Below are 22,382 nucleotides of genomic sequence, written 5' to 3' on the forward strand. Positions count from 1 at the left end.
TTCACCGTCAAACTGTCAGACACAAAGACATCAAGCCGCAAAACATATTGATTCACAAAGGGAACGTCATGTATACAGACTTTGGCCTCTCTTACGATTTCGGAGATATCGGCCGAAGCACGACCACCGGTAACCCACAAGGTATCACTAGGAGATATTGCGCACCAGAAGTGGCTGAGTGGGGGAGAAGAAACACCAAATCGGATATATTTTCTCTTGGGTGTGTATTTATCGAGATGGTTCTGGCGTTGGCGAATGATGCCTCCTACGACCAGACTTACGAAGGGAATTTCCAAGAGGTTGTGCGATCTTTTCCTGGTGGTTTACCGCTGCCATCTATCGATTTTGAGGACGGCCTTGGTTGGGAGATCACCGATGCCATCAAGGAGATGATGCGTGCTGACTCTACATTAAGACCTTCGGCTTCCAGAATCACCGACGTGATCTTTCATAGCGACCTTATAACGCTAATGTACTGTTCAAGATGTTGGGCGGCGTATTGGAATATATACTGAGTCTAGACAACCAAGAGAGTCAATCATAGGTCTTGGAATGACTGAGAGCGTATACTCGGCACGTCCAAAACAAAGCAGCTATCTGCCTGGAGGCTGCATCTTGTCAAGTTGCAATTGAAAACAACGGGTCAACTATGTTGATGTTTCGATCTAGTCCAAACTCCACTACAACATCGGCATACCCTCCATACCCGGGAGCGCCGTCAACCAGCCATCGCGCTCTTCCTTTACACGGTTGGGCACAAGACACTTGTTTCCATCAGCAGGCTGCTGCGTCTTCAAGCTACCGCAGTTGGCACCCATGCAGCCCTTGGCATCATCCATAGCCTTCTGGAGCGAGTCGTCCTTCCAGCCGAAGACGTAGTCTCCATGCTGTCCATATCCAGTGTTGTCACCGGTAGAGAGGACGAAGGGTTGCGAGCCATCCGCAGGCCACTCGGCTTTGTTGTTGAACTTGCTGGTATCCCAAACGATCTGCAAGCACGTTAGCTTAGCAAACACGACTAGATGGTGGATGTCTTGAGACTTACCTCGAGCATAACCTGCGGGATCTTCACGGGATGAGTCGACGGGCAATTGCCACCGGTGCCAGTACCTGAGAACAAAGCCGGGCCGTTGGAGGGGTACGCGACGTGCGATTTGTGGTCGGGCGAGTCTAGGTTCTTTCCGTCCCAGCATCTGTCAACGGGTCAGTGGCGCACGAGGTTGTGCGTGATGGGCCACTTACGTTGGGTAGAGAACGTTGCTACGGATACCACCCGGGCAGGGTGTCGTAGGGAAGCCTTCAGTGTCGAGTCTTGGAGCGTCAGCATGGTCATGAATACAACGAGACGGGCATGCTCACTTGGCATCCTGGCAAGGCGCGGCATTATCGCCACCGAAGTTGGGCGCGTTGTAGCATCGGAAGCAAGTCTGAGTCTTCATACCCTTTGACACGCGGTTGGTGGCATCACCAGTGAGCATGCGGAAGCCCTGTATGCTGTGTCAGAGAATGGATTTGCATGTAGAGGTACATGGCTTACGGGCTTGAAGGCAGTGACTTGACCTTTGCCTCCAGAAACGTAGTAGACGACGAAGCCCCCGGTGGTCTTTCCAGTGTACTTGTCGTTGAAGAGATCCCTGTTAGGGATTTGAGGTACGCGCTTGTATGTTCCATTGCGGGCCTTGAAGTAGACATTCGCGGTCCAGTAGTTAGAAAGCTGTCACCCAAACCGTCAGCTTGATCGTTTTGTATTCATTGCCTGGACTTACATCCTCCGAGTACCCGCAAGTAGTGCATGTCGCAAGCTTGGCGATATCCGTCGACTGCATAGTGATGTTGAACGCATTTCCACCAACTACCTGATGCATATGCGGTGACGGCGCTTGGCCTGGATTGACCAAAGGATCGATACGGTCGATGACATTTTGAGCGCACCCAAATCGCAACATCGTGAAGCCCTGAGAGCCACCGAACTGAGGCGCAGCCTGCGCGACGGCGGCGAGGAGGAGAGTAGGGAACAGCATGACGATTCGCAATGTCTCTTCACGGCAGGATCTGTAGATGATGGAGAAGTACAGAAGAATGCAGAGAAGACGCACTGGAAGATAAAGTACTTGAAAGAATGTTCTATGAAGCTTACACACCTACCCCATGCGACCCACACGCAGAAGCTTTGCCCATCCGTCTTGACTTCCGCATTCGACGTACAACTGCCGACCCCATCTGTACCAAAGAAATCATATTAGGGTCACCACAACTTCACCTAATGCGTACGACCTCGTGGCATCGAAGCAATGTCGGCAGTTGCGGAGCTAATATGCTGATCCCGCATTCGGCTAAAGGCTTGAGATTACTTCACCAACCTGACCACTTTCTTTGGACGACGTATGGTACCGGGGCATGGGGATCGACATCTCCTCGTGGGGATGTAGTCAAGAACATGGGGATGGAAGTGGCGTTATCGGAAAGATCGGAGTCATGGCATGAGAATTGAATTGATTCTCGTGTCCTATTCTACCACACTACTATGTGTTGGAATCCAGCCCCGCAAGCCCAGAGTTGGGAACGACTAAGCAGGCGCAGGGATCGAGCCGGCAACAGCCTTGATGCCTGCGTTCCAGATGTCGCCCATGCGCGCGTATCCAGCGACATTCCTATAAGATCAGTCAGCTGAGCGATCTCCAGATGAACGCGTTCATACTTACGGGTGCAGGTTATCGCTCAACTCGCTGCTCGTGCTGAGGACGTTCATATCGACGATGGAAACCTTTGATCCCTTGCTAACCCTGGAAGCGACGATAGCAGGCAACGCGTTGTTGAAAGTCTTGATGTTGGCGTTGAGACCCGATTGCTTCGATGGGATGATCTTGGCCACGATAACAACGGCGTTGGGGACTGCCTTCAGAACGTCATCAAGCAAGAGTCCAAGTCGTCTCGGCGCATCAGCATCAGGCTCTGAGGAAGGGTTTCCTCTGTTCAGGTCGTTGGTACCGGCATGGAGCAGAACGACGTTGGGCTTCAATGCAAGCCCGCCGGCAGCAACGCCGCGGATCTGGGAGATGGTGTAGCCAGGGAAACCTTGGTTGTCCTTGTCCGCCATGGTTCCGGACTGTTGCGTGCCGACAAAGTCAACGGTGTAGCCGCCAGACTTGAGGTCGGCCAGCAGCCGCTCACGGTAGCCATTTGAACCGCCGCCGTTGATGTAACCCCAGGTAATGGAGTCGCCTAGCGGCAGGATGCGGAGGTTCTTCGACTGGCGTGCGACGAGCGCATCGGTGGGAAGACCATTGACGAAGGATAGGACTGCGTGTTGTTGTTAGTCACGTGTGCATGTGTCCCGTCCATGTAAGAGCCCTACAGAATGAGAGGATAGCCAACGGCAGAGCCAATCGCGTCATCATGTTTGACAGCATCGTGATCAGATATCGAGGTCTTGTCAATAACGCACAAGCGACGCAGCCAGAGGCGAGACGCCCTTTTGATGTAAAATGCCCAGCTTCATCGTACCCCAGATCCAGTCCATGCGTGCTTGTGCACCCTCAAAATGGCACACATGGCGTCAGTTTCTCCGTCGATTTGATGAAGCCGAGAGGTTAGCGCGTGCCAATCCTGATTAACCTGCGACAGAGCTCGTGGACGCGAATTCTCCGTAGGCAGAACTACGGCTAAGATGGCGGCGGAGTGGAGGTACCTAAGGAGGTTTGTGCACCATGTCGTCATGAAACGACGCGACTTTCGACGCGCGCGAAAGGATCACGTCTGCGATTAGAGTTCATATTGCGACGCGCTATTGAGAGCTTCGCGATAGGTATGATGCCACCGCAACATCGCCGTTGACGCGCTCGGTGTTCTAGGGCTGCTTTTAGCCTCGGTCCCTTACCTTGATGTTTCGATGTTTCGATGTGGAGAGCAATTTGGCCTTGACAGCTGTCCCTAAATCTCCCCGCATCCTAGCTCCATTGGGTATAGCTCAGACGATAATAACATGTCCACAACACCAAGAGCCCCTCAGTCTCGTCATCCTTTCGCATCGAGTACGTGTTACACAAGTTACCCTGAACGGGTACGCAGAAAGCTTCGATGAATTGCCTTGTTAGCACAGCTGAGTGAACGAACTTCCAGGTTCTCAAATTGTGCGCTCAGTTGAAGCCTAGCTATCGGTCTCTTAACTGAGCTTGGCAGTGTCGAGATAGCTTCTGCAATAGCTGAAGTCGCGAATTCGTCCAACTGGTAAGACCATGGTATAGTCATGGACTGCCCATCCTATCAATACGAGAGCCTGGCTGCGCCCGATCATATCCGCCTCATCACCATTCTTCCTGGAGAGCGGGGAACGGCTATCAAACTCGGTATCGAGCATGCCGACATCAACTCGCATCCCAAGTACGAGTGCCTGTCGTATGCTTGGGGGACAGATGACCATACGCGATCCGTCACGATCGACGGTTCTTCGCTACTGGTCACTGCCACCCTCTATGTCGCACTCGAGCATCTTCGCCATGCATCACAAGAGCGCAAGATTTGGATAGACGCTATTTGCATTAACCAGAAAGATGTTGCTGAGCGAAATAGTCAAGTCGCTATTATGAGGAAGATATACCGAAATGCGACGCGCGTGATTGTGTGGATTGGACCAGCCACCGAGTCGAGTGAACAGGCCATGGAGTTTTTGGAGATGCTGGCTACAGCTAAGTCTAAGTTTGATCAAAAGGTACCTGAATCAGCTAACAGCCCAACCTATTGGGAGAGACTGAAAGTTGCCTCCTACGAGTGAACACATCGCTGACGCGGCGATTTCATCAGCATAAGTGGCCAACCCCATTTCCGCCGAAACCAGACACGCCAATAGTCGACCCGCCCATACCTAACCCGCCAAAACCAGAACCAAGACCAAAACCGAAATCAATGTTAAAACCAAAACCAAAACGAGACCCAAGCCCGCGCTTGCAAAAGCTGCGTGAGCGCCGAAGGCAAGAGTTCGATATGTACACGGAGGCTGAAGAAACTGCGGAAGCTGCAAAGCACGATTTCGCCGTGACAGGCGTGCCCCTACTGTACAATTCGCACGGCGGTCCCTACGACGAGTATTTCAAGAATGAATGGGAGCCCTATTGGGAGGCCCTCGATGAGCTACTTACTCGCCCTTGGTGGGAGCGAACCTGGATTGTACAGGAAATATGGTGTGCTTCGGATGCAGTACTACAATGTGGCTTCACGATCATTGAATGGAAAACGTTTCAGATGGCCATGGATTACTCCGAAGCATGGGACGATATTGGAGACGCCCTGGAAGGCATGAAAAGAAAGTCGCAGTGGGATACATTGCGAAGACGTTATACACTGGCGATAAATCTTGCCAAAGCAAGAGTCAACGGGAGTTCGCTATCTTCACTGCTTTGGAATACCTGGGATCGCGCGTCCACGGATCCAAAGGACAAGGTATTCGTTGCATTGGGATTGGTGGGCGACACTCAAGGTATCTCCGTGACACCTGATTACGGCAAGTCAATGGATCAGGTGTACCGAGAGACTGCACATCACATCATGGCAAACGAAGGTCGACTTGACATCCTACTGGCGGCCAGTGGCATTCATAGTAACGATGGCTTACCGTCATGGGTACCGGATTGGCGTCGCGAGGCGTACGCAAAGAAGCCGGTTCTACTTGTCAATCGCCATCTACTGATGAAGCTATGCTATCCGGGGTCTATTGTCATGGCAGTGCTCCAAGGACATGGCTATCGTGCAGCTGGCAACTCGGAGCCATATAGTTCCTTCAGCCAGGATTTACGTGTGATGACGGTATTAGGCATACAGTTCGACAGTATCGCGGAGGTATGGGACGTAGATGTCGCTGCCATGCGCGATGGTGAATTCATCGATCAGGCTTTCGACTTCATCCTTCAATCGAAGTTTTTGTCTACCGAGGCACGACAGATAGTGTCAGCGGAAAGAGCAGACCTCGCCACTTCACGGCATAGTTCGATCGTAATGACGACACTTACTGGTGGGGGTAACGTACGGAACGATAGGAGAGCGCCGACGATGAGAAACATTATGCGACAACGGCGGCTTTTCGTGACGAAGCAGGGATATATTGGGATTGGCCCAGTAGAGGCCCGGTCCCGTGATGTGGTCTTCATCATCTCTGGCTGCAATTTCCCGATCATACTTCGACCGAGAAAGGACATGTTCGCGGTTGTTGGTGAAGCTTACATGAACGGCTATATGGCCGGTGAAGCTCTAGCTCTGGCTCCGGCTCGTCCGTGGAGGAAGATCTCGATACTGTAGGACAAAAAAAATGAACCTTCAGTATTTGCTCGATTCGAAGCTTATCTACCGTTTTAAGTATTCTGGTATCGTATAGCAGAGCTGCACGTTGAACGAAGGGCGTGTGATCTCGTCACGATCTACTCCTTTTGATTTAGCGTGGTGGCTGTGTGAGGTCCTCCCCGGGGCCATGTAATCAGCCGCTTGGCCGACACGCAGCTGCCTCACTTCTTTTCTCACCTCTCCTGAGACAATAACGCTACCCTCAGCAAGTGACAGCACGCATTGCGACGAAACTCAATCGACAGAGATGGGCAGCAACTGATGGTAAGGTGGAGGGATGAGAAATGTTCATCGCTGCGCGCGCGATGGAGAGCGCGTCGAGCACTTGCTAGGATATGCGACTGCCGGCCTTTAACCCGGCGCAAGCCACGACACAGTACGTCGAGCAGTTACACGACTTCGACTTAAAGCAATACAGCCTCTGGCCTCGCGATTTTATAGCTGACAGGGCAATTGTACGTGTCCACGTGTCTGAGAAGCTCTCACAAACCGGTGAGGCGCACTGCGCCAGAAGCCAGACATGTATATACTTGCAAAGTACAGGTAAAATAACTCCTCCTTATATTCGTGTCCTGTCACTCAAAAGTCGCTACGAATGCTCCTTTTTGTCCGGTCGCTCTCTTTCACTCTCCTGCTGAGAAAATGGCATCACAGCACGCCTCGTCACTCTTACCCTTCATTTATCTCGTGCTTTTGTCCGCTCTCGCGTTACCTACCTATGGCGTTTGCTATAGAAGCGATGGACTCTTAGACATGGTTCCACGGCCCTGTCCCGGGTCAAACATGTGTTGCTATCTCGATCGAACCGACGGCTATGCAGACGATGTATGTATCCAAGGCGCTTGCTACAGCGACTACTGGAAAGGGCAGTACTTCGTGGTCGCATGTACACATCAGAACTGGGACGAAGAGGGCAGTGGATGTAGTCCCCTGTGGGACGCTTGCGGTACGCATCATCACCAAAACCTTCTGCCGCGGAGCACTGACTGTAAACCCCAGGCCGTCAACCAGATTACACCCACGTCTCGCACTGTGCCGATGGCAGCTTTTGCTGCGGCAAAGGCAACACTACATGTTGCAGCGACCATTCTGGTGTATATGTGAACGAAGACGGAACGATTATCTTACGCTCGGACTCAGGGAAGATCGAGGATACCCCGTCTTCATCATACACGCCGCACAGCACTCCGATTCCTACATCGTTGCAAACGCGTTCATCCAACCCGACTATTACATCAACGCCCAGCGAAACTTCTCAGACAGCAACAGCGGCTATCGCACCGTCATCAGAAAACTCAACAGGAGGACTGTCGACAGACGCTAAAGTTGGAATTGGGGTTGGTGTACCGGCTGTAGTCCTCGCGGCTTTTGGGGTGTGGATGCAATGCCGAAAATGGTTGCCTTACCGTAAGCGGTGGTCTCATCGTTGAAGGTGCCACCGTAGGATTTCATATGTCTACGATGCCAACCAAACCGCAAATCCAAGCGTAGAGAACGATCTCAAGAAGAACGTAGCATGAGATCAATGGAAAGAATGCCAGTTGCCCAGATTGCCCTATGAACCCCAGTAGCAGCAGCTCTATCATCAACTACCACAAAACCTCCATCAATCTGGCATGCATCAACTGCTCACAGTAATAAGGTTCAAGAACGCCTAGTAAATGCGATCCCCAATCATTGACGAACCACTCGATGTAGAATGCCTTGGCGAACTCCCAATATTCCGGGTACCACCCTGACATTTCCCAGTCGATGATTGCAGCCACACGACCATCTTTGACGATGACGTTGTCAGGCCTGAGATCCCCATGGGTGAAGACGATACCATGCTTATGCGCATTGAGCATGCCGCGGGCGTAAGGGCCAATCTGGGTTTTGGACTTCGTGACAAAGGCGTCTATTATTGTAGCATTGAAGTCTTCTATGCTTTTGAACGGACCTGCACGTCTAGTTAGAAATACGCTACCAAAGGCTTGGTATGGGCGTGATGATATACCGCGACAAGACGTAGACCATTCTAACATGTTATCAGTGACTGGTCCTTCGTCCACAGATCCGATGTAATTAGCTGGCGGAAGAGAGCGCAGCTCGTCCATGTGCTTCTTGAGGTCCGCCGAGATTGCTTGTTTCTCGGTGGAGGTGTGTTTATCCCATGCCTTCCCTAAGTCTTCGCCTTCGATAAACTCCATAAAGATATATACATCGTATACGGTCGCATGATCATTAAGGTCTCGGTCTATAGGTCCGTATGCATATGCTGCATATAGTTTTGGGACGGGAATTGATGTCTTTTCAGCCACATACAACATATTCTTGGCTTCGATGAGAGAAGCATGGTGTCCCCATTTTACTGCTACCGTTGGTGACATTTTCGCCAGATTTCCTCCAATACTCTCTGGATTTGATGTGTGGAATTGTTCTGGAGTGATGAGTTTATGTCCTGGGGCGAGATATTGCACATGGATCTGTGGACTGGAAGGCATTGAACTGAATAGCTCTGGCATTGCGGCTGCTTGAAACGCAGAGATAGGCTAGTAACTTACATGAGTGATGCAATACGTATTTACAAATTTCCACTTACATGATGCATGTTATCTTTGAACACTGCCATCTTGGAGCGGCTTGTGCTGGCTTTGATCAGAGGGGGTCAGCTGTTCTTCTATCTGATCGAAGCAGCACCGTCGATAGTGTCGACTTTACCGTACGAAGCTTTGGCAATGAAGAAACAAGCATCAGATAATATTGACGTTAGTGCGACGTGTCTTAGGTACTCCGTAATGCGCGGTTTGGGAAAAGACAAAAGAAGGTACGCTGTACTGCGCGGGGTGCCAGTGCGGGGCAGCCTTCTTGCCTAGTTTGCCCGAGGAATTACCGCGCCCCGGCAGATTCAGCACGCTCACTCCTAAAACATCTACGAGAACACTCACAAAACCCCCACAGATGGTATGAGTAACTGGAAAATACTGTCCGCAATTACATGGATCGAAGCGCTTTTACATCGCGGCAGCGTGGGCCTCAGCGACTAACACACGGGGATATGTCTGGGAAGACCTCCGAGAAAACAGCGAAGGAAGGGCACGCAAGGGCCGCCAACATGCATTGTTCTCATACAAGAGCCATTACTGCTCTTACTCTACTCAGTCATGCTCAGATAAGGACATCGCATGCCACTCAGAGATGAGCGTCATATGCCTCGTACATCGCCTACGCAGATGCATTTCTACGACAAACATGTTATCTTATGCCATTTCACTCAACCAAGGACGAGCTGCTGCAAAGGGAAGCTCCAACCGTCAAGAAGGCATTGCGGTGTGATAAAGGAAGGTAAATTCGTTGTTCCAGAGGCTGCTCATCATCCTACCCTGGCCTCATGGGCGCAACGAAGCAACATTTTCCAGTCGCATGAGGACGTGGACTTCTGGAGGGGAGATACCCGTTATCTGAAAGGGCAACCCTTGCAGCGGACATACCGCTCACACTCCAAGTATTGACCACGCCCTTGCTTAACGCATGTATGAGCATATGGCAAAATGCATATTCCTGCCAACCAGCGCGCTTTCGACAAACCACCCCACATGCCATCTTGAGGTCTGATCACCACCTGAGTCCAGTCTGACCGGCCCCAGCTTTCTGTCTTGCTCAGTCTCCGAGCCTTCTATAGGCTTGCTATGCGAGCTGTCCCCTGTCCGGTGGCGTCTGGATTACCGTATGCGAACGCTGCTCGCATGACAGCCCATTCTGCAGCCATGAAGGACGAATAGGCCGCCAGGGGGTCCTTCACTGGATCATTCAGGGCATATCTTGCCATGGCCGTTGCAACTGCGTCATAACAGCAATATATGTCTTGGGTTGCGATTACTTGGCGTTCTTGGGTCTGCGATAGCCAGCTCTTAAGCATGCCGGGTGCCTGGGGGTTGCTGCGCACACCTTCGTAGGTCGATATCTCAGTCTGATCTCTTGTTATCTTTTCCTCTGCCGCCTTGATTTGCTGCCAATTTTCCGTTCTCTCATACTCAAAAAGAGGTTTTCGACATGGCAGATCCCAGCTATGCAGCAGCTGAGCCGGGGGACTTTTTCTGTCCAGATGGTGGTACTTGGTGAGTCGACGATCTGACATCAGAACGAACATGACCTTCAACGCTAAAGCGTGACTGAATAGCGCTGCCAAGTACGAAACTAACAGTGATTAGGTACGTCTGCGAGACGGGCACAAAGTTCGTGGGATGCTGCATGTCAGATCCGTGCCAGCATGCCTGCTTCGGCGATGCACTAAAACCAGCGGGACGAAATCCAAGACTCAACAACATATCACCTGGCGCATCTTGTGGTGGAACGACACCATTCTGGACTTGTTCGATGGCTCCGACGTTCTACGGATGTTGCAACGAAGATGCGTGCATGAACAACTCGACATGTCCAGAGGGGCAACTGGAGCCAGCGTTCTGGGACCGACCCGACCAGTACTACTACTTCCATGACTTGAACGTTGCGCTCTCATCCACAGTTCCTGCACCGACGGCATTTTCGACCGCTGTCAGTACGTCTGCGCCTGCTAGTGATACGCCTACAGCCACAGCTTCCGCCAGTTCTGAGGGAGTCTCTGGTGGGGTCATTGGAGGTGCTGTCGGGGGATCACTCGCCGGCGTAATTATCATCGCCGCAGTGGTGTTCTTCCTGTTTCGCCGCCGGCGCAACAAGAAAGGCAATGCCGAAGCAGAGGCAGCCAATGGCCAGGTGATACCAAAAGCCGAATTGGCATCGCCTACAACAACAACTGGTCTCGCACCATCAAACGGATTCTCACGTACGCTTCATAACATGAAACAGATGAGTCTCATTACTGACTGCGTATAGCACCGCCCACCTATTCTTGGGACACTTCCGGCCACGAACAGAAATGGACACAACACCACATCGGCACTGGTGAAATGATGGGAGATACAAGAAACCGTGAGGTTAATGCGAAATGCGCTGATAGTCATGGGCCTGCCGAGCTGTATGGGGCTCTACCGGCAAGAGAACTTGAGTCACCAGAGTACATTCCGAAAGTAGCGCAGGGAAAATCCGCCCACGACAGGTCGAAGCAGGAAGCAGATGGCGCGGATGCCACTAGTGATGAGAAAGCGGCAGCAGTGAACGCACAAACGTGAAGGTCTTTCAGCTGTTTGTGAAGCTTCGAATCGAAGTATTGCGTCGTTTTATATGCTAGGATCTTGTAAGCTACCAGGTAACTGCCTCTAACTCAACGACGATGCGCGACGCTCCCAGATTCCTGAATCAATCTCGTTCCGAGTACGGCCAAATTCTCCTCATCTCTTCCGGTGTCATGCCAAACTCACTACTCCTGCGCACGAACTCTTCTAGCAATTCCTTGTTCTGCTGTTGTTTCGCAGGAAAGTCCAACATCGGATTGATCCAGCCTTCGAAATCAGCATTGAGAATTCCTCTCGCAAATTCGTGTACTTTGTGGTAGTTACTGTACTTTTCGAACTGTTGCTCAAGCCTTTGCACATCCTCTTCGCTGAAGTTGAGCGGACATTCGCCTTCGAAGCCAATTTCGTCCCATAAATCAACAACCTGGAGGAGACACGCGCGAAGTGGTATCTCGCCCTCTTCCGATACCTCTCCGCATCGAGTGAAGAGCTCGCGGAGGAATGATGATATCAGCAAACACCTCCAAACCCGCATATTCGTGGCTGCGGTACTGACTTCGTACACCTTTGCTTCTTTAGCTTGCTGAAACTTGTACTCAGCCAGTTCCCTATCTTCAGCATTCATTTTGTCTAGATCAGGCGGCAGGTCTGGAAGCTTGATAGTACCCAATTTGTAGTCATCATCGACTGTGAGAAATTTCGGAAATCGTGCTTGCAAGAACAGTGGCGAGACTACAATAGACTGCCAGTCGATGATCGATGAGATTTGTGGTGGCATCCGCCCTGACACGTATATGTTGCCCATGTGGAGGTCTGTGTGCCATAGCACCGGCTCAGAAACCTTTCCGATGAGCGTGCGGTCGTTCAGTCGAGACATGACCTCTTTGGTCATATTAAGAGTATCGATCTGCTCATCGAGAGTTCCTCGCGGTGAATCAAATGTTGCATCGGAAGTGCGATTTTGCAGAATTGCGAGTTCTCGTTCGACGAGAGCAGTTCCATATGAAGACAAATCCGGCCCTGATAAATAAAGTCAGCTATGACGCGAATCATCCATGATCGTACTTACACGGCCCCCGATCAAATCGAGGGCTTGCACTTGCTAATGCTTCCGTAATATGCCATCCTCGCTCGCATGAGGGGCCTATGCAGGACTCTCCCACAGGGTCAGTCTCTTGGCCCAGAGCGACGTGTGTGTCGCCTTCTGTCATTGACTCCAAAAGGTAAAGACTTCCACTTGCCGGGAACCGAATTTCAGCCATCTGTTTTTCGTATTCGGTCAATTGGCCAAAGAATTTGAATCACTCCCAGTCGTTCAAATCTCCCCACACTTCGTATTGCTGAACCCCAGGAGCCTTTTCCATGATGATGTACTCAGCACCGACCGGGTTTGACCGATCAGCGTTCCATGCTAGAACTTTCGGTGCTGGGACTTGAGTATACTTGTTTACTGTCGACAACGATACGATGAGCCGACGTCACGCAGGCTTTCCAGAATAACGAGGACGTACGGTATATGAGAACAGCCACCTCCGACGCCGTGGTGTACTTTGGTGGCCCCGCGATAGGGAAAGGTATCTTCGCAACGACCTCGCTTCCATCCTCTCTGCGTAAAAGAAGTGCTTTACTGAACCCCCCTTCCATCTTGTCGATTGCGCACACGGGCGAGTACCGCCCACCAGTAGTCGCAGCTACGGCGCAAAGCTGATCTAAGTCGAATGTTACATATCTGCGATCAACCGCCTTCTTCTCGTTCGCTAAGAAACGTCCGTTCGTGTACTTGAATAGGTCCTCGCGATCGATCGGGCTGCCTGCTTTCGTTGGCTTATTGACGAGGCTGGGACCGCGCAGTAGTTACCACGACATGTTATTGTGAGGGCTCGAGAGCCCTGGGTCGACGCAAGACGCGCATTTGCGCGAAACGAATGTCGCAGTATGATGCTCGGTCGAAGCGCTGATAGCATGACTGCATCGCAATGCAGTTCTGGGGTAATCTAGAGAGTACCGGCTGCGCTGGGTGACGCGCTCGCGTGCCCTCCACGCTACGAAGTGGCCCCGCCTCGCGAAGGCGCGCACTCGCGCTCGGCTGACGGCCCACCTGCGCAGCTGTACAAAAGAAAAACAAGGAACCTAGTTAGTGTATTATACTTACAATTTCTCTTATTTATAAAAGTATCTTTTTATTAAAATTATTAATATTATAAAAGTTATAAGTAGCTTATTTTACTTTATATTATTATAGTACTATAAAATAAAGTAAATAAAACTAAAAAATAAAATTATATATAAGTATAAGTTAAAAAAAAGAAAAAGTAATAAAAAAGTAACTACTATAAGTACTACTTCTTAAGTATACTATATATATACTATAGCTTTTAATATACTTACTATTAACTTAGCTACTAAGCTTAGCTTTTATAGTATATTACTACTATTTAATATTTTAATAATACTTTTATTTCTTATAAAGTTTATTATAGTAAAAAAAAAAATAGTAAAGCTAAAATTTACTTATTACTATTTTATTATTATTTTTAAACTTATTTCTTTTAAAAATTTTACTACTATACTATTATATTATATAAAAACTTAAAATACTAAAAAGTACTTTTTTTTTTTTAAAAAGATTTAAAGTATATTATATATACTAAAAATATAAATATAGTATATATAGCTAATATTTTATAAGTAATAACTTAGTAGCTAAGAACTTTCTAATTACTAAAAAAATAGTAGTATTAAATTTAGTTTATTAACTTTAGCTACTAAGCTTTTAGCTAATACTTTATAAGTAAGCTATTTTAAGTACTATATTTAATAATAAAGTATAATATAAGTAAGTACTAGCTATTTTAGCTAAATATAAAATTTTTATCTAATATTAGTATAAATAAAAAAAGTAAAGAAATATAGTAAAAATAGCTAAGTAGCTATTATAAGTAATAAGTTATCTAGTTAATTATTTAGATTATCTAGTTTATCTAGTGCTAGTACATTAAATGTAAAGTTAACAAGGAACTCTGGCTTTAACAGGAGTACAAGGAACGAAAAGCGGGCGCGATAGTAATCATTTAAGATTACTGATAACAATCACATTAGGCGAAGACGGCCAAAAGTATTTTCGTGCATTTCATGACGATGATCGCAAGTGCGCTAAGAGACACAGTAACAGAGACGCCGAAAAAGACTCAACGACTAACACTTTCCATTCGAATCCAACTCGTTATGTTCTGACCCTCGCGAAAATGTTGCGCGACATGATCCATTCTCTTCGCGGTAGTCTCAAGCATGCACCCGCAGAATCCACACCAGCATGATCCAGGTCCACCGGGCGAGACAATCAAACTTCTTGACCATTCCTTGGGTACCTCAAACCTCTTCTTGATCGGCGGAGGTGCATCCGCGAGATGCGCAAGGAAGACGTGCTGTTTGAGAAGATCCTTGCGAGGAAAACTACGTTCAGCGGTGCACTTGTTCGAACAGGGATCGATTGCATGCTTGTCAAGATGATCGATCGAGTCCATTGACTCCAGGCAGAAGACACATTCGGACTGCAGCTTGAATGCGTCCGTCAACATGCAGACCCATTCTCGATCGTTATAGCCGTGCACACTAGCCTCATGTCTCTTCCAGTCCGAAGCGTTCTTGAAGGCTTTGACACATACAGTGCAGGGAAATCTGTTCTCCGGTTCCTGGAAACTGGGACAGGACGAGATCTGCTGTGGAGCAACAGGCTGTTGCTCGCTCGTGCTGTATTGGTGTCGCTGAGCGTGATACCTCCGACCTTTGCGCTTTGGCATGGCAGCTTCCTGCAGACCGGACGCACTGAACGCTTCCTGACGCGCTGGGTTTGCTGCAGGATGTTGGTAGACCTGGGTTTCAGTGTCTTGATTGCTGTCTGGCGTGGAATAGCCTGGGTCAAACGGCCAAGGCCATGAATTGATGTCGCCCGTGTTCGTTGCAGGCGAGCAGGTAACGTTGTCATCAGCGAAAGACATGGATACAGGTTGTGCGTAGCTTGACCGAGCCGACATGTTGGCGTGCAGTCCGGTATTGGACGGAACCTGGCCATTTTGTACCTTGGCATGGCCGTCAAACACTAGATGTAATGTCAGCAGGGTAGTCAAGACATGATAATACAATATATCAGGCTTACAGTGCTTCTCGCGGGCTCGAGTGTTTGTGAAACAGGTTTTGACTTGATCCACAGAGCATCCGGTAGATTCAGCAAGACTTTTCTTCTCTGCTTGTGAAGGATAAGGCCGAGATGCATGATCGGAGAGCCAACGCCGAACTATTTGCAGCAGTCTTTGATATTCGGTCGATGTAGACGAGTCACTATATGGGCTGCGTTGTAACGTCGATATCTGCAGATGATCCTCTGGCTGCTGGATTGGGCCTGCATGGAGGAATTCTGCATCTTGCATCCATAGGCCAAAGTCCGGAAGCTCTGCATCGGTATGGTCCAAAACAGCATCTTGGTCAGCAGGGACGCCATGTGGAGGCCAGAGATTAGTCAAACCGTTCTCATCTTGCACATCTCCGCCGTCAAAAAGCGACTGAAGCGGCTGCGTAGCAGTGACAGCGACACCGAGGGTATTGTCGAGTTCTATATCACCCAAGGAAACGAAGCCACTATGTGCGGCATCCTGGGAAAAGTAGCTGGTGCAGCTGTCGAGGTGCGCGACGTGACCATCGAAATCGACGAAGATGTCGGACTCAGGATATGAATTATTCGCGTCGTGATAGAGAGCATCCTGCCCATCGACGTCTGAAGCGGCTTCGTTCCAGATGCTACTAGTGCGTAGTGCTGTCAGTACCGTACAAGTGGATTTCGTAGCTGCAATTGCAATGGACGCTTCGCGTGTGCAGCTCGATTGCTGTACGGAGTACCCATGCAAGATGATGTGTGGGACTAGAGTATGTGATGTTCTATATGGAAAGAATTGCGAATACCTTTTGTCGCTGAAGTTTACAAAATTAGGGTGGGCCGATTTCGTTGCTGCGTCGAGAAACTGGACGTCATTGTACGTTAGCAAGGCTGCATGGCGGACAATGAGGGACCGGCAGGGGTGGCCTTGCAGCCTGAGGACTGACTCCAAGCTACCGCCCAGCAGGCAGACTCACGTTGGTGGGGTCGGCCATCGGAGGCGAAGGGGTCGTAGCTCCGCCGCCAAGCCTTTTCTGGTCCATTTAAGTACAGAATCGGACACAACACAACAACAAACTTCCAGAAAGTGATTTTGAAAACGGGGAAAAGGTGGTAGAGTCTCAGAAGACCTTTGGAACTCTTTTTCAGCCTTCATGATGAGTTTCAAGGCGTCGCAGTCAAATAATCCGAAAAGATACGCCGGGAAGACTTCTATCGCTAACTCGATCTGGTTAGCCTCATGTGCTGATGCGACGGCGTGCGTGCAATCACGTGATGACGAATACATTGGCAGTCCAGGCTCCACACTTGATGTATTGCTCTCTCGAACGTCCGAATATTTGAATGAATAGATTCTAGTCTCAGGTTACGTAGAAATGCCCTGATTTCGTCAACGTTTTGGTAAACTGCGACAATCCTATCGCGTTCTGAACGACTCCTGAGTGTCGGAGTGGAGCACCAATGTATAGCGGGGGAACTCCATTCATGTAGCTATCAGCATGAGGCGTAAAGATCTCAATGGAATCCTGAAAGTACCAAATTATTGAACAAATATCATATTCTTCTCATGACCAAGTCACTACATCATCAATATATACAAGCGATCATCTCCGATCCCACCCCCATCTAAGCCTCCTCAGCAGCAGCGAGAATAACATCCGCCGCCTTCTCCGCAACCATGTACGTAGACACAGCAGTGAAAGTACCAGGAATCTTAGGGAAAACACTAGCATCAACAACCCTCAATCCAGCAACGCCACGGACCTGGAACTTGGAGTCAAGAACAGCCATCTCATCGTCATCAGCACCAATGGGGCAGGTAGACGAGCAGTGGTGACCCCAAGCAGTGTCCTTGGCGTACTGAGCAATCTTCTCGGGGGTGTTGGCGTCCTTGCCGGGCAGGACTTCGTCAATGGGGACGAGTTGGCGCTTGAAGGAGTCACGGGCGAGGTCGACGGCCTCGGTGAGGGCAGTGAGATCCTTCTCGTAGTCGCCAACACCGGTGTCGAAGTAGTTGTAAGTGATCTCGGGGACGTCGAGAGGGTCGGCAGAGCGGAGCGCAACGGTTCCGGCGTTGTTGCGCGGGTGCGCCTTGAGGATGGCCCAGGTGAACCAGTCGTGCTCGGAGGTGGCGTTGTAGCTGTAGCCGGGGAAGTAACCGCGGAAGTTGACGGGGCCACCGAAGGCGAAGATGTCGTACTCGTCGCGCTCGGAGACGCTGGACTTGTAGAACATGGTGGCACCGAGACCTGGGGAAGCGTAGATGCCGCGGTTGCCGAGGATGGATTTCTCCCAGCGGTCGATGCAGGCGTCGTCGTCGGTGTTGCCGAAGGTGCAGCCGTTCAGGGCGGAGAAGTCGGAAGGAGCCTTGCCCTGGACGTTGATCTCGTAGTGGTCTTGGAGGTTGGTTCCGACACCGGGGAGGTCAGCAACGACGGGGATGTCGAACTTGTTCAGCTCGTCGGCTGGGCCGACACCGCTGAGCTTGAGGAGTTGGGGAGAGTTGTAGGTTCCTCCGGCGACGATGACCTCCTTGGAAGCGGTGGCAGAACCGGGCTCACCAGCTGCGCCGGTGTTCTTGGGGCTGGCCTTGTAGAGGTACTGGCCGTCGAGGAACTCGACACCGGTAGCGCGGGGAGGAGTAACGTCCTGGTCAAAAGTGATCTTGGTAACGTGGCAGTTGAGTCTGACATCGAGAGGGTACTGCTTGCTGCCGTCCTCGTTCTTTGCGTCACGGACAGCGAGAACGAACTCGCGGGATCCAGTGCGCTTGCCGTCGGTGGTGGAGAGAGGGATTTGGTAGAGAGCGTTGGACTTGTCACGGCTCTCGGTGTCGGCGTTGGCATCACCAGCAATAAGAGTACCAAGGTTGACGATGGCGTTGGTCATGTTGGAAAGGGCGAAAGCGGCACCGCCAACCAAGCTGAGAAGCTTGGGGTCGGAGGTGACGATGTCGATGGGTGCGTATGAGGTTCCGAGCCATCCCTCGTAACCGTGGCCCTTCTGACCGGGGAGGAGGTAGTGGTTGTGCTCGAGCTTCTCGAAGTACTTGCGCATGTTCTTGGCTGACCAAGAGTCGTCACCAGTGATGGCAGCAACATTGTCGAAATCGGACTGGTGGGGGTACACGGCGATGAGAGCGTTGTGGGCTGTGCATCCACCGAGAGTACCGGTACGAGGGTAAAGCGTACCCTTCATGGTAGAGCCCTCAGGTGGGCTGAGACCGGTGTACTCACCTCCATCGACAGTCTCGTAGGAGGTCTTGTAGTCGCGAGCTTGGCGCTGCTCATCAGCGTAGTGCTTGACGTAGAAGTTCCAGCTCAGGTTGGGGTCTTCGGAAACCCTGGCGTTAAAAGCAGGAATGGTGTAGTTCTGGCTGGCACCTTGGTCGTCACCGGCTTCGATCAGAAGCGTCTTGTGACCGGCAAGGGCGAGGCGGGCGGCCAGAGGCTTTGGAAATGGTCAGTATTTGTTACATCCAGTCAGGTACTCTTGGACTTACACCACCACCTGCACCAGAGCCGACGACTACGTATTCATAGCCAGTCAGGTCGACAGCCACCGCAAGGGAAGCGAAGGCTGCGACTGTGTAGCCGATTACGCGGGGGAAGAACATGGTGATTAGGTATTACTTTGCTGTTCGGGTGGGTATTTAAAGAAAGAATGACAGAGGCTGTAAAGTGGCCTGCTTGATCCTACCCTGTGCAGCCTTGCTGACTTTTATATCTTTTACGAACCGCGTAGGTCGGCATCCCCCTATTTTCCGGTGGTGGCTTGCAATGCCGAACGACTTCTACCTCGGACGAAAAACCATTGGCGAGATACTTACCAAACAGGTGGTGTTCAGTAGTCGCGGTGGTTGATCCCTTCTTGGTCTGGAAAACAATGCTTTCATTCGGTCCGGCACGTAGATCATACGGGTCCTTCTAGGGTACCTTGCAGGTTGCAATTTGCGCCACGGGACGGAACCTTGGAACCATTGGGACCTGGAGACCGACAACAGCGCTCATGGATCCGTGAGCTCAGTAGCGTTGGTGGTCGTATTACTTTCGAAGTAACGTATCTCGTAGCGGCGGATGCACAGCCTGCTTCAGTCGCTTTCAATCTTTCGCCGTTCATCGTGGTATCCACGGAAGTTGTGGCAACACGCATCCGCGGAGTGAGAACGCTTTCCCCGTTGCGTCCCGCACCGACCCAGAAGTCCAGGTCGATAAATGATGATTTCTCCTGTCAAGGACGCTTACCCTGGTCCGTCAATTCCTAATTGCCGGACGTTCCTCCCGCTTCGGAAGGGAACTCCACGGGTGTGGAGTCAACGGCCAGGGACAGCGGACGCTAGCGCCTAACACGTGTTAGCAGCAACGCGCATTGAAGACTCTCTGGACCTGGGCTTCACGATAGGCACTGCGATGGATGCGAACGGATATAACGTGGTTCTGTAGATTGCCGACTTCTTCGCCGAGAAGGATGACGGAATACCACGTGGTGCGAGGTGCACTGCCGCAGGAACCGCCTTTTTCTTTTTCGCCACGAGGCACACAGTGAACTGACTCAATTACGACTCCACCCACCGTACGAACGCCATGTTGAATTCGGCATTCGGCTGACTCCACAACACCTTCTAATGCTCGTTCTAGTCGCATGCGTTAAGGCCTACGTTCTGTCGCTCGGTACCTGCGCCTTCTCGAAAACTCCCCTATCTGTTATTCCCGCGTCTATGGTTGGCCCGGCCACACGGCATCGGCAATGCTCCTGACGAGTTGTAGCTTCTTCCTCATGTCTTCGTAACCGAGCGAATTGCCTTCCGCGTGTGATGCGAAACCGCATTGTGGGCTGACACAGCACTGCTGAATGGCGTCCTCGCGCGATTGGCCGGTGCCCTTTGCAATCCAATCAGCGGCCTGGTTCACCCTGGCGATCATCTCGTCCTTGTCCTCGAGCTTGGGGAATTTTGATGTGATTACACCAAGCACGACGTTCTTGTGCTTGGGAAGATGCGCTAGCGGCTCGAATCCTCCGGCACGTGGTGTATCGTATTCCAAATAGTATGTGTCCACGTTCAAGTCCTACCAAGATCAGCGCTTCATAATTGTGAACAAGGAGATGAGCGTACCTGGAACATCTTCTTTGCGATGTTGTCGTATGCACCTTCAGAGAAATGTCTGCTGCCTACATAGTTTCCGCGGCACAGGTGGATGCCGAGATGCATGTCCGCAGGGCGTTCGAAACACTTGTTATAAAACTTGACATAGGCATCAAACATCTGGTCGGCAGTCTTCTCGTTAGTTGTGTCAGCCTTCCAGCCTGCAAGCATGTCTTCCGAGCAGAAGTAGGCCAGGTTGGGGTCATCGATCTGGATGTTCCTGATACCCTGCGCGTGGAGGATCTTAAGCTCCTCCTGGTATGCCTTTGCGACATCCTCGAAGTACTCCTCGTCATTCGCATAGATCTCCTTGGGGTACGCTCTTCCGCTCATGTAACGGAAGTGATACCAGGATGGCGAGATCAGAGTGATCTTGATGTTCTTCCACTCGCTCTCGGGTAAAAGGCTCTTCATCAGGTCCACTTCACGCTGGTTGCTTGAAGTGCCAGGGTGCTTGATCTTGTCGACACAGACGGTGACATGGTTCGGCACCTCCTTCGCTTCCATGAAAGACTTAACGTCCGGCGCATAGGCGCGGAACATGTCCTTGTTGTAGCCCTTCAAAACGCCAAGCTGGAGTTCCTTCATGCCATGAAGTGTTTCGAAAAAGGTACCCCAGAACATGTGCCTGCATGAAAGGTCAGTCTAGACTCGGACTAGCAGCATCGGGACTATTGACCTAGTGTACTCTCCGCTCGACACAACCTTCAGTCCACAGTCTTGCTGGAACTTGACGACCTCTGCGACAGACTTGTCTTCCAAAGGAACGAGCTCCTCTGGCTTTGATTTACCAGAGGCAACATCGTAGCGCTTCTGCACAAGCTCCTGTGGGCGGAGCAATGAGCCAACGTGCTCGGCGCGGAATGGAGGGCTTCTCTTGAGTGACGACATCTTCAATGCGATAGTATGAATAGCTCAGGAAAGAACGAGTAATCAGAACGAAGCAATTGAACAGAAGAAAACTTTGCCCCTCATCATGTCCACTTGCCCCGCAATCACACGCCGCTCATTAATGACCGTTGGACCCTTTCTCAGCCCCGACATATCCATGTTCAGACGCCGGGAGCAGCTAAGCGAAGCTTAGAGGATGGAGCTTCGATGGGATTGGAAGAGTAATTGAGGGTGGCGGGTAAGCCATGTGGGAGGCATCTCAAGCTATGGTGGGGCCCTTGCTCGATAAGAGGCGCGCCACCCGATGTGACGCCGAGAGCCATGTGGTTACAAGGAAACTTGGAAGCCGCGAGCTTCCAAGTCATCCTTTCCTCACACCACTACATCTTAACTGCGATTGCGCGCTGTCGGTTTCCAAGTTATCCTAACGCACGAGAAATCCGCGAACACAATTTGGGTGTGCAGGCGCGCAAGGCGTGAAAAGGCAGCTTCAACCAGTGGAACATGAAGATATGGCTATGCTGTGGGGTTTATTGGGAGGTCCACAGTCCCTTTGGAACACCGAAGAGACCGGAAGCTGCAGATCAGCAATTGTTCGCTGTACCACGAGAAGGCGACACGAAGACGCAGTATGCCCCACCAAAAGTATCCCATCGATGAATGACGGACATGACGCAATACTTTGGAGAACGAGCCGCGGATATAGCCACGAACG

At 50.8% G+C, this 22,382-nt stretch overlaps 10 protein-coding genes across 10 annotated transcripts; 3 read left to right on the forward strand and 7 right to left on the reverse strand.

The window, feature by feature from the left end:
• Window positions 1-680: 680 nt before the first annotated feature.
• J4E85_006327 (uncharacterized protein) lies at window positions 681-2,021 on the reverse strand (the record flags this gene model as incomplete). Its single annotated transcript, XM_051470567.1, has 6 exons — window positions 681-989; window positions 1,046-1,193; window positions 1,243-1,311; window positions 1,360-1,487; window positions 1,538-1,714; window positions 1,767-2,021. The coding sequence occupies 6 exons, from the start codon at window positions 2,019-2,021 to the stop codon at window positions 681-683; spliced, it is 1,086 nt and encodes a 361-aa protein (XP_051326055.1).
• A 545-nt stretch (window positions 2,022-2,566) lies between these two features.
• On the reverse strand, window positions 2,567-3,398 carry J4E85_006328 (uncharacterized protein; the record flags this gene model as incomplete). Its single annotated transcript, XM_051470568.1, has 3 exons — window positions 2,567-2,651; window positions 2,703-3,300; window positions 3,356-3,398. The coding sequence occupies 3 exons, from the start codon at window positions 3,396-3,398 to the stop codon at window positions 2,567-2,569; spliced, it is 726 nt and encodes a 241-aa protein (XP_051326056.1).
• Window positions 3,399-4,246: 848 nt separating this feature from the next.
• Window positions 4,247-4,771, forward strand: J4E85_006329 (uncharacterized protein; the record flags this gene model as incomplete). Its single annotated transcript, XM_051470569.1, has 1 exon — window positions 4,247-4,771. One exon carries the CDS (start codon window positions 4,247-4,249, stop codon window positions 4,769-4,771), a length of 525 nt encoding a protein of 174 aa, XP_051326057.1.
• Window positions 4,772-4,902: 131 nt separating this feature from the next.
• On the forward strand, window positions 4,903-6,288 carry J4E85_006330 (uncharacterized protein; the record flags this gene model as incomplete). Its single annotated transcript, XM_051470570.1, has 1 exon — window positions 4,903-6,288. One exon carries the CDS (start codon window positions 4,903-4,905, stop codon window positions 6,286-6,288), a length of 1,386 nt encoding a protein of 461 aa, XP_051326058.1.
• A 1,631-nt stretch (window positions 6,289-7,919) lies between these two features.
• On the reverse strand, window positions 7,920-8,834 carry J4E85_006331 (uncharacterized protein; the record flags this gene model as incomplete). The annotated part of the gene is made up of 1 exon (XM_051470571.1): window positions 7,920-8,834. One exon carries the CDS (start codon window positions 8,832-8,834, stop codon window positions 7,920-7,922), a length of 915 nt encoding a protein of 304 aa, XP_051326059.1.
• A 1,852-nt stretch (window positions 8,835-10,686) lies between these two features.
• On the forward strand, window positions 10,687-11,480 carry J4E85_006332 (uncharacterized protein; the record flags this gene model as incomplete). Its single annotated transcript, XM_051470572.1, has 2 exons — window positions 10,687-11,134; window positions 11,185-11,480. The coding sequence occupies 2 exons, from the start codon at window positions 10,687-10,689 to the stop codon at window positions 11,478-11,480; spliced, it is 744 nt and encodes a 247-aa protein (XP_051326060.1).
• A 127-nt stretch (window positions 11,481-11,607) lies between these two features.
• On the reverse strand, window positions 11,608-13,349 carry J4E85_006333 (uncharacterized protein; the record flags this gene model as incomplete). The annotated part of the gene is made up of 3 exons (XM_051470573.1): window positions 11,608-12,503; window positions 12,995-13,320; window positions 13,345-13,349. The coding sequence occupies 3 exons, from the start codon at window positions 13,347-13,349 to the stop codon at window positions 11,608-11,610; spliced, it is 1,227 nt and encodes a 408-aa protein (XP_051326061.1).
• A 1,322-nt stretch (window positions 13,350-14,671) lies between these two features.
• Window positions 14,672-16,628, reverse strand: J4E85_006334 (uncharacterized protein; the record flags this gene model as incomplete). Its single annotated transcript, XM_051470574.1, has 3 exons — window positions 14,672-15,582; window positions 16,006-16,277; window positions 16,591-16,628. 3 exons carry the CDS (start codon window positions 16,626-16,628, stop codon window positions 14,672-14,674), a joined length of 1,221 nt encoding a protein of 406 aa, XP_051326062.1.
• A 631-nt stretch (window positions 16,629-17,259) lies between these two features.
• J4E85_006335 (uncharacterized protein) lies at window positions 17,260-19,249 on the reverse strand (the record flags this gene model as incomplete). Its single annotated transcript, XM_051470575.1, has 2 exons — window positions 17,260-19,083; window positions 19,136-19,249. 2 exons carry the CDS (start codon window positions 19,247-19,249, stop codon window positions 17,260-17,262), a joined length of 1,938 nt encoding a protein of 645 aa, XP_051326063.1.
• A 1,099-nt stretch (window positions 19,250-20,348) lies between these two features.
• J4E85_006336 (uncharacterized protein) lies at window positions 20,349-21,667 on the reverse strand (the record flags this gene model as incomplete). The annotated part of the gene is made up of 3 exons (XM_051470576.1): window positions 20,349-20,699; window positions 20,747-21,404; window positions 21,456-21,667. 3 exons carry the CDS (start codon window positions 21,665-21,667, stop codon window positions 20,349-20,351), a joined length of 1,221 nt encoding a protein of 406 aa, XP_051326064.1.
• Between the last annotated feature and the right edge of the window lie 715 nt (window positions 21,668-22,382).

The sequence above is a fragment of the Alternaria conjuncta genome (assembly GCF_024043145.1).
Source record: "Alternaria conjuncta strain BMP 0040 chromosome Unknown scaffold_8, whole genome shotgun sequence".
NCBI lineage: Eukaryota > Fungi > Ascomycota > Dothideomycetes > Pleosporales > Pleosporaceae > Alternaria > Alternaria conjuncta.